The sequence below is a fragment of the Salvelinus fontinalis genome, chromosome 22 (genome assembly GCF_029448725.1).
Source record: "Salvelinus fontinalis isolate EN_2023a chromosome 22, ASM2944872v1, whole genome shotgun sequence".
In the NCBI taxonomy this organism is placed as follows: Eukaryota; Metazoa; Chordata; class Actinopteri; order Salmoniformes; family Salmonidae; genus Salvelinus; species Salvelinus fontinalis.
In genome coordinates this window covers 35688581-35700595 of record NC_074686.1, presented here as the reverse complement: position 1 = coordinate 35700595, position 12015 = coordinate 35688581, and the positions used below count along the sequence as shown (strand labels likewise).

At 43.2% G+C, this 12015-nt stretch overlaps 1 protein-coding gene across 1 annotated transcript in view; it reads left to right on the top strand.

The window, feature by feature from the left end:
• The window catches only part of LOC129820255 (enhancer of filamentation 1-like), a 74323-nt gene extending 63064 nt beyond the window's left edge, over positions 1–11259 (top strand). The window contains exons 5-7 of the mRNA XM_055877295.1: positions 2538–3746; positions 6803–6892; positions 7936–11259. Of these exons, the coding sequence (XP_055733270.1) occupies positions 2538–3746; positions 6803–6892; positions 7936–8520 (1884 nt within the window). The 3' untranslated portion in view covers positions 8521–11259. The remainder of the gene's footprint in view (positions 1–2537; positions 3747–6802; positions 6893–7935) is intronic.
• The last annotated feature ends 756 nt before the right edge of the window (positions 11260–12015 follow it).

Below are 12015 nucleotides of genomic sequence, written 5' to 3'. Positions count from 1 at the left end.
TGCCATTTGAGCTGTGGCCTGGGTCGTCTTATATTAACTTCCAGGCCTGTCCAGGACCAGCCCAGGCTTAGTGATATCATAATAGCCAGTATTCCAGGCCTATCCAGGACCAGCAGGGTTAGTGACATCATAATAGCCAGTGTTCCAGGCCTATCCAGGACCAGCAGGCTTAGTGACATCATAATAGCCAGTGTTCCAGGCCTATCCAGGACCAGCAGGCTTAGTGACATCACAATAGCCAGTGTTCCAGGCCTATCCAGGACCAGCAGACTTAGTGACATCATAATAGCCAGTGTTCCAGGCCTATCCAGGACCAGCAGGCTTAGTGACATCATAATAGCCAGTGTTCCAGGCCTATCCAGGACCAGCAGGCTTAGTGACATCATAATAGCCAGTGTTCCAGGCCTATCCAGGACCAGCAGGCTTAGTGACATCATAATAGCCAGTGTTCCAGGCCTGTCCAGGACAGCCAAGGTTTTGTGACTTCAGTTACTTTGTAATAACATGAAATATGTGGGAACCCGTTATTTGTGTTGCTCCTAATTACAGTTTGGGTTCAGGAGTGGATTTCAAGGCTAAGTGAAATCACTCATTTTATTTATACAACTCCACTTTAATGCTGCATGATATGTACTGTACCTCACAATCCTCATTCCACTCTGTCAGGACTATACTGGTTTTAAAGGTCTAGCTGTTTATTGCTTATAGTGCTTGCCATATTCAAGTTGATATGGAGTTATCATGGGGGAAGAAATAGAGGAATAGACAGACACCATATTTAGATGAACACATATAGAATCAACAGAATCTAAACAGTACTTTCAGTTCCTCAATATCTGACAAAAATATTGTGATGCAAAGTGTGCTTGTCATTGATATGGGTAATCTGTATGTCTGTAACTATGATATTGATATGGGTAAGCTGTATGTCTGTAACTATGATATTGATATGGGTAAGCTGTGTGTCTGTAACTATGTTATTGATATGGGTAATCTGTATGTCTGTAGCTATGATATTGATATGGGTAAGCTGTGTGTCTGTAACTATGTTATTGATATGGGTAATCTGTATGTCTGTAGCTATGATATTGATATGGGTAATCTGTATGTCTGTAGCTATGATATTGATATGGGTAATCTGTATGTCTATAACTATGTTATTGATATGGGTAATATGTGTGTCTGTAGCTATGATATTGATATGGGTAAGCTGTGTGTCTGTAACTATGATATTGATATGGGTAAGCTGTGTGTCTGTAACTATGATATTGATATGGGTAAGCTGTGTGTCTGTAACTATGATATTGATATGGGTAAGCTGTGTGTCTGTAACTATGATATTGATATGGGTAAGCTGTGTGTCTGTAACTATGATATTGATATGGGTAAGCTGTGTGTCTGTAACTATGATATTGATATGGGTAAGCTGTGTGTCTGTAACTATGATATTGATATGGGTAAGCTGTGTGTCTGTAACTATGATATTGATATGGGTAAGCTGTGTGTCTGTAACTATGATATTGATATGGGTAAGCTGTGTGTCTGTAACTATGATATTGATATGGGTAAGCTGTGTGTCTGTAACTATGATATTGATATGGGTAAGCTGTGTGTCTGTAACTATGATATTGATATGGGTAAGCTGTGTGTCTGTAGCTATGATATTGATATGGGTAAGCTGTGTGTCTGTAACTATGATATTGATATGGGTAAGCTGTGTGTCTGTAACTATGATATTGATATGGGTAAGCTGTGTGTCTGTAACTATGATATTGATATGGGTAAGCTGTGTGTCTGTAACTATGATATTGATAGGGGTAAGCTGTGTGTCTGTAACTATGATATTGATAGGGGTAAGCTGTGTGTCTGTAACTATGATATTGATAGGGGTAAGCTGTGTGTCTGTAACTATGATATTGATATGGGTAAGCTGTGTGTCTGTAACTATGATATTGATATGGGTAAGCTGTGTGTCTGTAACTATGATATTGATATGGGTAAGCTGTGTGTCTGTAACTATGATATTGATATGGGTAAGCTGTGTGTCTGTAGCTATGATATTGATATGGGTAAGCTGTGTGTCTGTAACTATGATATTGATATGGGTAAGCTGTGTGTCTGTAACTATGATATTGATATGGGTAAGCTGTGTGTCTGTAACTATGATATTGATATGGGTAAGCTGTGTGTCTGTAACTATGATATTGATATGGGTAAGCTGTGTGTCTGTAGCTATGATATTGATATGGGTAAGCTGTGTGTCTGTAACTATGATATTGATATGGGTAAGCTGTGTGTCTGTAACTATGATATTGATATGTGTAAGCTGTGTGTCTGTAACTATGCTATTGATAGGGGTAAGCTGTGTGTCTGTAACTATGATATTGATATGGGTAAGCTGTGTGTCTAACTATGCTATTGATAGGGGTAAGCTGTGTGTCTGTAACTATGAGGTATTGTTGGTTGAATCACTGTCTATTGCCCTCCTCACTACAGTAGTCTGAGGCACTCAACAAATGTTTGTCTTGTCCCCACAGGTGTACTCTGTGCCTCCCTGCTGGAACACCCCAGCCCTCCAGGAGGGGAACTACGATTTCCCCCAGCCTCTCAAACAACACAAACAACAGGAGGGCATCTACGACGTACCCCCTCCCACCTTTACCAAGCCCTCAGCCTCCCTGTCCCCCCAGTCCAACTATGACTTCCCCCCCAGTTCCCAGCCAATTGGCCCCCACCACCTCCAACGCCCCGTCGCAAATGACAACGAGGGAGTCTACGACGTGCCGCCCTCCTCCCACCAGCTCTCTGGGGAGGTGCCTCGGGGGGACCTGTATGACATCCCCAGGGGGATGCAGCAGCCCTCCTCCCAGCAACGCTCCACCCCCCAGGAGAGGGACAGGGGGAAGGGCCAAGGTATATATGACATCCCCCCTGCTCTGGGGGACGTGACGGATGGGGTGAATCGCCTGTCCTTCTCCAGTACGGGCTCCACACACAGTTCCATGTCCACCTCCTCCACCTCCACGGTCTCCAGCGCTGAGGGCCGGCTGGCCCTGGATGTGGACCAGGCCGTCCAGAGGCTGTGCCGCCAGCAGCAGGCGGTAGAGGCCTCAGTCGGGGCCCTGCAGAGCCTGGCCTCTTCTCCCCACTGGAGGACTTACCCTTTCATGGAGCGCCATACCAACGAGGTGCGCACCGTGCTGGACCGGGTGCGGGCAGCACTGGCAGACTTTGTGGTGTTTGGGAGGGGTGCTGCGGCCAATGCCACTGCCCTGTCAGACCCCAGCCTGCACAGTAAGCTAAGGAGGCAGCTGGGGAGGCTGGAGGACTCCCAGCAGATCATCCTGCAGACCTACCAAAGCCTGGAGAACTGCGGCTGGGCCCTCAACGCCCTGACCATCTCCAGCGCTTCCAAGCACCAGATCAAGAGTGACGACCTGGATCGCTTTGTCATGGTGTCCAGGACGGTGCCCGACGATACCAAGCAGCTGGCCTCCTCCGTGGGGGGTAACGCTGAGCTGCTTTTTAGACGAGCACCCACCATGAACGGGTCCTCCTACCCCAGGGGTGGTACGCCCGAGGAGGCCGTCATCCACCCTCTAACCTCTCCACCCTCAGATAGTGATAAATACAGGGGCCACACCAAGCCCTTTCCTGTGCCCTCCAGCCAAGACAAAGGGAACATGAACAATAGTGAGAAGTGTGTTAAGAGCTGGATGGAGGACTATGACTACGTCCATCTGCAGGTATGACTCTGACTCTGACTCTAGCCCAACTCACCACTTGGATGTTACATTTACATGACATTTTGGTAATTTAACAGATGCTCTTATCTAGAGCAACGTACAGTCGAGCATTCAACTGAGGGTAGCTAGTTAAGATAAAAAAGGTAGCTGCAAAGGCGAAAGTATTCACCCCCTTAGCATTTTTCCTATTTTGTTGCCTTACAACCTGGAATTAAAATATATTTTTGGGGGGGGGAGGGGGGAGGGGGGGGGGGTTATCCTTTGATTTATACAACATGCCTAACACTTTGAAGATGCTAAATATTTTTTGGGGGGTGAAACAAACAAGAAATAAGACAAAAGAACTGAAAACTTGAGCGTGCATAACTATTCAAAGTCAATACTTTGTAGAGACACCTTTTGCAGCAATTACAGCTGCAAGTCTATTGGGGTATGTCTCTATAAGCTTGGCACATCTAGCCACTGGGATTTTTGCCCATTCTTCAAGGCAAAACTGCTCCAGCTCCTTCAAGTTGGATGGGTTCCGTTGGTGTACAGCAATCTTTAAGTCATACCACAGATTCTCAATTGGATTGAGGTCTGGGCTTTGACTAGGCCATTCCAAGACATTTAAATGTTTCCCCTTAAACCACTCGAGTGTTGCTTTAGCAGTATGCTTAGGGTCATTGTCCTGCTGGAGGGTGAACCTCTGTCCCAGTCTCAAATCTCTTGAAGAATGAAACAGGTTTCCCTCAAGAATTTCCCTGTATTTAGCACCATCCATCATTCCTTCAATTCTGACCAGTTTCCCAGTCCCTGCCGATGAAAAACATCCCCATGGGGATGATGTTCTCGCGGTGATGTGAGGTGTTGGGTTTGCGCCAGACATAGCGTTTTCCTTGATGGCCAAAAAGCTCAATTTATGTCTCATCTAACCAGAATACCTTCTTCCATATGTTTGGGGAGTCTCCCACATGCCTTTTGGCGAACACCAAACATGTTTGCTTAATTTTTTTCTTTAAGCAATGGCTTTTTTCTGGCCACTCTTCCATAAAGCCCAACTCTGTGGAATGTACGACTTAAAGTGGTCCTATGGACAGAAACTTCAATCTCTTCTGTGGAGCTTTGCAGCTCCTTCAGGGTTATCTTTGGTCTCTTTGTTGCCCCTATGATTAATGCCCTCCTTGCCTGGTCTGTGAGTTTTGGTGGGCGGCCCTCGCTTGGCAGGTTTGTTGTGGTGCCATATTCTTTCCATGTTTTAATAATGGATTTAATGCTGCTCCATGGGATGTTCAAAGTTTCTGATATTTTTTTATAACCCAACCCTGAACTGTACTTCTCCACAACTTTGTCCCTGACCTGTTTGAAGAGCTCCTTGGTCTTCATGGTGTCACTTGCTTGGTAGTGCCCCTTGCTTAGTGGTGTTGCAGACTCTGGGGCCTTTCAGAACAGGTGTATATCTACTGATATCATGTGACAGATCATGTGATACTTAGATTGCACACAGGTGTACTTTATTTAACTAATTATGTGACTTCTGAAGTTAATTGATTGCACCAGATCTTATTTAGGGGCTTCATAGCAAAGGGGGTGAATATATATGCACCCACCACTTTTCCTGGTGGTATTCAGGATGTGTGTGCTAGCTGCTTACAGTGTAGAGGTAGTCAGGCTGTGTGTGCTAGCTGCTTACAGTGTAGAGGTAGTCAGGCTGTGTCGACCTATTGGGTTGTACCATATGTTCATCAAGGAAGAGGCAGATCTTAATCGAGGGGAATGCAAGTAAAGGTTGAATGAGGCTATGTATTTTATGAGTATACATGTACCTACCATCTGTATGTAGCTACCCTCTGTATGCACAGTGCATTCGGGAAGTATTCAGACCCCTTGACATTTTCCACATTTTGTTACGTTACAGCCTTATTCTGAAATGTATTAAATTGTTTTTTCCCCTAATCAATCTACACACAATACCCCATAATGACAAAGCAAAAACTGATTTCTAGAATTTTTTACTAATTTATAAAAAATTTAAAGAATTATATCAAGTTTACATAAGAATTCAGACCCTTTACTCAGTACTTTGTTAAAGCACCTTTGGCAGCGATTACAGCCTCTCTGTACTTCGCTCAGTTCATCTATCCCTTGATCCTAGCTAGTCTCCCAGTCCCTGCTGCTGAAAAACATCCCCACAGCATGATGCTGCCCCCGCCATGCCTCAGCTGAGAGTAGTGCCAGGTTTCCTCCAGACGTGACGCTTGGCATTCAGGCCAAATAGTTAAATCTTGGTTTCATCAGACCAGAGAAGGTTATTTCAAACTCCAAGTGGGCTGTCATGTGCCTTTTACTGAGGAGTGGCTTCCTTCTGGCCACTCTACCATAAAGGCCGTCTGGCCACTCTACCAAAAAGGTCACCTCCCTGACCAAGGCCCTCTCCCCTGATTGCCGGGCGGCCAGCTCTAGGAAGAGTCTTGGTGGTTCCAAACTTCTGCCATTTAAGAATGATGGAGGCCACTGTGTTCTTGAAGACCTTCAATGCTGAAGAATTTTGGTACCTTTCCCCAGATGTGTGCCTCGACACAATCCTGTCTCTGAGCTCTACGGACAATTCCTTCGACCTCATGGCTTGGTTTTTGCTCTGACATGTACTGTCAACTGTGGGACCTTATATGGACAGGTGTGTGCCTTTCCAAATCATGTCCAATCAATTGAATTGACCACAGGTGAACCCCAATCAAATTGTAGAAACATCTCAAGGATGATCATGGAAACAAAATGCACCTGAGCTCAATTTTGAGTCTCATAGCAAAGGGTCTGAATACTGAATACTTTATTTATTTTTTTATAAATTAGCAAACATTTCTAAAAACCCGTTTTTGCTTTGTCATTATGGTGTATTGTGTGTAGATTGACGAGGAGAAAAAAATATTTTATACATTTTAGAATAAGGCTGTAACGTAACAAAATGTGGAAAAAGGGAAGGGGTCTGAATACTTTCCGAATGCACTGTAGCCATCCTTTGCTGTTTAAGTCTGCTGTCTTAGTTGAGTTCTCCTCACACTCTTGTTTCTTCTCAGGGAAAAGAGGACTTTGAGCGGCAGCAGAAAGAGCTCCTGGAGAAAGAGAACATCATTAAACAGAGCAAGGTGCAGCTGGGACAGGAACAGGTAAAGGCTTTTTTCTCTCTCCTTTTCTCTGTTCTGTTCTGCTCTGTTCTTCTTGTCCCACTGGGCAGACACTGGTTGAATCCAAGTTTTTTTCCACGTCATTTCAATGAAATTACGATGAACAAACTTGGAAAAGATGTTGAATTGACAACTGTGCCCAGTAGGTTCTCTGTTCTGTTCTCCTTTGTTCTGTTCTGTTCTTCTCTGTTCTGTTCTGTTCCCCTTTGTTCTGTTCTGTTCTTCTCTGTTCTGTTCTGTTCTCCTTTGTTCTGTTCTGTTTGTCTCTGTTCTGTTCTTCTCTGTTCTGTTCTGTTCTGTTTGTCTCTGTTCTGTTCTTCTCCTTTGTTCTGTTTGTCTCTGTTCTGTTCTGTTCTTCTCTGTTATGTTCTTCTCTGTTTGTCTCTGTTCTGTTCTTCTCTGTTCTGTTCTTCTCTGTTCTGTTCTTCTCTGTTCTGTTCTTCTCTGTTCTGTTCTTCTCTGTTCTGTTCTGTTCTGTTTGTCTCTGTTCTGTTCTGTTCTTCTCTGTTCTGTTCTTCTCTGTTTGTCTCTGTTCTGTTCTTCTCTGTTCTGTTCTGTTTGTCTCTGTTCTGTTCTTCTCTGTTCTGTTCTTCTCTGTTTCGTACTATTCACATCATTTATGGAACAAACATTATTCAATGAAACACTGTGTTTTTCATTGACCTTTCTAACATGGGTTCATAGAAGGTACCTAGAACAAATCAGCGCCAACATGTGCTACATGAACATCTGTCCCCGTCTGACAGAGCAGCCCACCAGGCAGATGGCCTCAGGGCACACATACATAGAAGAGGAGATGAACCTTTTCACTCCTGTAATCCTCCATGAATTATGTTACGCTCTCTATGGAAAAAATGATGATAATTCCTTCTGTTTTATACTAATATGATGGAATTGACAGGTAGGATGTATTTTCATCATGTTTATTGTGTACGAGAGAGTTCCGTCTCCCGTCTCGCCACAATCCTTAACTCATTTGTGTAAATATGAGGAAAGAAATATCAACTCTCTTTCAACCTTCACAGATGAACCAGTTCAAGCAATTGGAGCAAGAGGTGATCAAACCAGTGGAGAATGACATCACGCAGTGGGTCTCCCAGCAGCACCCGACAGGCCCCTCCTCCTCCCCCTCAGGCCCCTCCTCCTCCCCGTCAGACACCTCCTCCTCTCCCTCCCCCTCCCTGACAGGAGGCAGGGCCCAGCTGTGTGGGCGGGACCGTCAGCTGCTGGGCTTCTACGCAGAGCAGTGCCAGCAGCACTTTGTCACGTTGCTCAAGGCCGTGGACGCTTTCTTTGGCTGCGTGGGCGCTGGCCAGCCGCCCCGCATCTTTGTGGCACACAGCAAGTTTGTCATCCTCAGCACTCACAAACTGGTATTTATTGGGGACACTCTGTCCAGGCAGGCAGCCACGCCCGAGGTGGCCAACCGGGTGATGAACTCTAGCAATGTGCTTTGCGACCTGCTGAAGACTGTGGTGGGAGCCACTAAGACGGCCGCGTTGCACTACCCCAACACAGCCGCCGTTCAGGACATGGTGGACAGAGTCACGGATCTCTCACACCACGCTCAACAGTTCAAAGAACAGCTGCTGCAGATGGCTGCTTTGTGATAGTTTGTGTTGTCACTACCTGGTCCCGCCTATTGCACCATAGCATCCTATGTGTATATACCGTATATATCTATAAATGTATATTGCTCGTTGTTAATCTTAAGAGTTTTTGGGGGGGCTGTTCTGTACATATTTGGCTCTATTTTTGTGTAGAATGTTTTTATATACAGTACCAGTCAAAAGTTTGGATACACCTACTCATTCCAGGGTTTTTCTTTATTTTTACTATATTCTACATTGTAGAATAATAATAATAATAGTGAAGACATCAAAACTATGAAATAACACACATGGGATCATGTAGTAACCAAAAAATTGTTAAACAAATCAAAATATATTTTATATGTGAGATTTTTCAAAGTAGCCACCCTTTGCCTTGATGACAGCTTTGCACACTCTTGGTATTCTCTCAACCAGCTTCATGAGGTAGTCACCTGGAATGGATTTCAATTAACAGGTCTGCCTTGTTAAAAGTTCATTTGTGGAATTTCTTTCCTTAATGCATTTGAGCCAAGGTAGGGGTGCTATACAAAAGATAGCCCTATTTGGTAAAAAGCCAAGTCCATATTATGGCAAGAACAGCTCAAATAAGCACAAAAAAGCGACAGTCCATCATTACTTTAAGACATGAAGGTCAGTCAATCCGGAACATTTCAAGAACTTTGAAAGTTTCTTCAAATGCAGTCTCAAAAACCATCAAGCGCTATGATGAAACTGGCTCACATGAGAACCGCTACAGGAAAGGACGACCCAGAGTTACCTCTGCTGCAGAGGATAAGTTCATTAGAGTTACCAGCCTCAGAAATTACAGCCCAAATAAAAGCTTCATAGAGTTCATGTAACAGACACATCTCAACATCAACTGTTCAGAGCAGGCTGCGTGAATCAGGCCTTCATGGTCAAATTGCTGCAAAGAAACCACTACTAAAGTACACCAATAATAAGAAGAGACTTGCTTGGGCCAAAAAACACGAACAATGGACATTAGACTGGTGGAAATCTGTCCTTTGGTCTGACGAGTAAAAATTTGAGAATTTTAGTTCCAACCGAAATGTCTTTGTGAGACGCAGAGTAAGTGAACGATTGATCTTTGCATGTGTAACGCACTGACCATAGATTGCTTTGTATGTTTCTATTTTTTGTTTGGTCAGGGTGTGATGTGGGTGGGCATTCTATGTTTGTATGTCTATGTTTTCTATTTCTATTGTGTTTGACCTGGTATGGTTCCCAATCAGAGGCAGCTGTCAATCGTTGTCTCTGATTGAGAACCATACTTAGGTAGCCTGTTTTCCCACTTTGAGTTGTGGGTGATTGTTTTCTGTTTTGTGTGTATACATTACAGGACTGTTTCGTTCTCTCTCTTTGTTGTATTTTGTTCATTCAGTGTTCAGTTTATTTACTAACATTAACATGAACACTTACCACGCTGCACCTTGGTCTTCTCCTTCTCCCGAAGACAATCGTAACAGCATGTGTGGTTCCCACCGTGAAGCATGGAGGAGGAGGTGTGATGGTGTGGCGGTGCTTTGCTGGTGACACTGTCATGATTTATTTAGAATTCAAGGCACACTTAACCAGCATGGCTACCACAGCATTCTGCAGCGATACGCCATCCAATTTGGTTTGCGCTTAATGGGACTTTCATTTGTTTTTCAACAGTCAATGAACCCTCTGGAACTTTCATGACGCACACCTGTCCCCTATTCCCACTGATTAGTACATGTATATATGTTCCCTTTGGTTTCCATGGTCTTGTCGATTATTTTTACAATGTGAGTGTGAGTACCTGTGCTGTGTGTTTTGGGCTTTCGTGCCTGTGTGGATTGCACAGATGATTACGGGTCTCGTCCCGTGTGTTAATCATTGTGCGAGTGTGTTATTTATTCGAGGTACTCCTCGCTCTTTTGTTTGGGTTTCAACCCTGTGTTTTTGTTACGTGTTTGTTTGGTCTTCGTCCCCGTGTCTACACGGCACGCCGTAATTTGGCGCTTAATAAAAAAAATATTACGCATTCTTGCGTCTGTCTCCCGAGTCATTCATGCCAACGTGACATCCAGGCTGTGTAAAGGCTATTTGACCAAGAAGGAGAGTGATGGAGTGCTGCATCAGATGACCGGGCCTCCACAATCACCTGACCTCAACCCAATTGAGATGGTTTGGGATGAGTTGGACCACATAGTAAAGGAAAAGCATCCAATAAATGCTCAGCATATGTGGGAACTCCTTCAAGACTGTTGGAAAAGCATTCCAGGTGAAGCTGGTTGAGAGAATGCCAAGAGTGTGCAAAGCTGTCATCAAAATATAAATACAAAATATAAAATATATTTAGATTTGTTTAATACTTTTTTGGTTACTACATGATTCCATATGTGTTATGTCATAGTTTTGATGTCTTCTACAATGTAGAACATAGTAAAAATAAAGAAAAACCCTTGAATGTGTAGGTGTGTCCAAACTTTTGACTGGTACTCCATTTAATTAAGATATAAAATATATAGATATGATATATGTGTCTTTTTAGGGTGATTTGGACATATTTTCGTAACATTCCCGTTTCATATATTATAAAGCACCTAATGATGATGACGTCCTTTTTTTTTTTTTACCTGTAGATTGTTGACGCACCCTACTGCTGGAAATGACGTCAGTGCTTTGTGCAAATCGTTTGATGTCGCACTCTTTTATTGAAAAGGGGGTAGGGCTCTCAACAGACAAAGTAAAGGACTGTTCTTACCCATATGACTGTGTCTTTTTTTATAAAGTGTGTTAACTGATAGAAGACTAGTGGGCGCCACTTTGTTTTCAGACACTGCACATGACATGACATAACCAAGCCTTGTTAAATCTCACTTATGTTATTGCACACATACACACACAACTGTCGGACATGTTTGCCTGGATAACAGTAACTAGAGACCTGAATGGCTGGCCTTGTACACAATATTGGCAACAACACTGAAACTCACAGCCAAAGCCTGGTATTCATCTTTCACATTCACCCAGAACTGGGTGTAGTTATTTGAAATAAATGAAATGGATATTACATGACCGGATGGTAAAGAGCTCATGTTATGATGTATCAGATCATATGTTAATATCATAACTGATATGGCAGATCATATGTTAACATCATAACTGATATGGCAGATCATATGTTAACATCATAACTGATATGGCAGATCATATGTTAACATCATAACTGATATGGCAGATCATATGTTAACATCATAACTGGTATGGCAGATCATATGTTAACATCATAACTGATATGGCAGATCATATGTTAATATCATAACTGATATGGCAGATCATATGTTAATATCATAACTGATATGGCAGATCATATGTTAATATCATAACTGATATGGCAGATCATATGTTAACATCATAACTGATATGGCAGATCATATGGTAATATCATAACATCATAACTGATATGGCAGATCATATGGTAATATCATAACATCATAACTGATATGGCAGATCATATGTTAA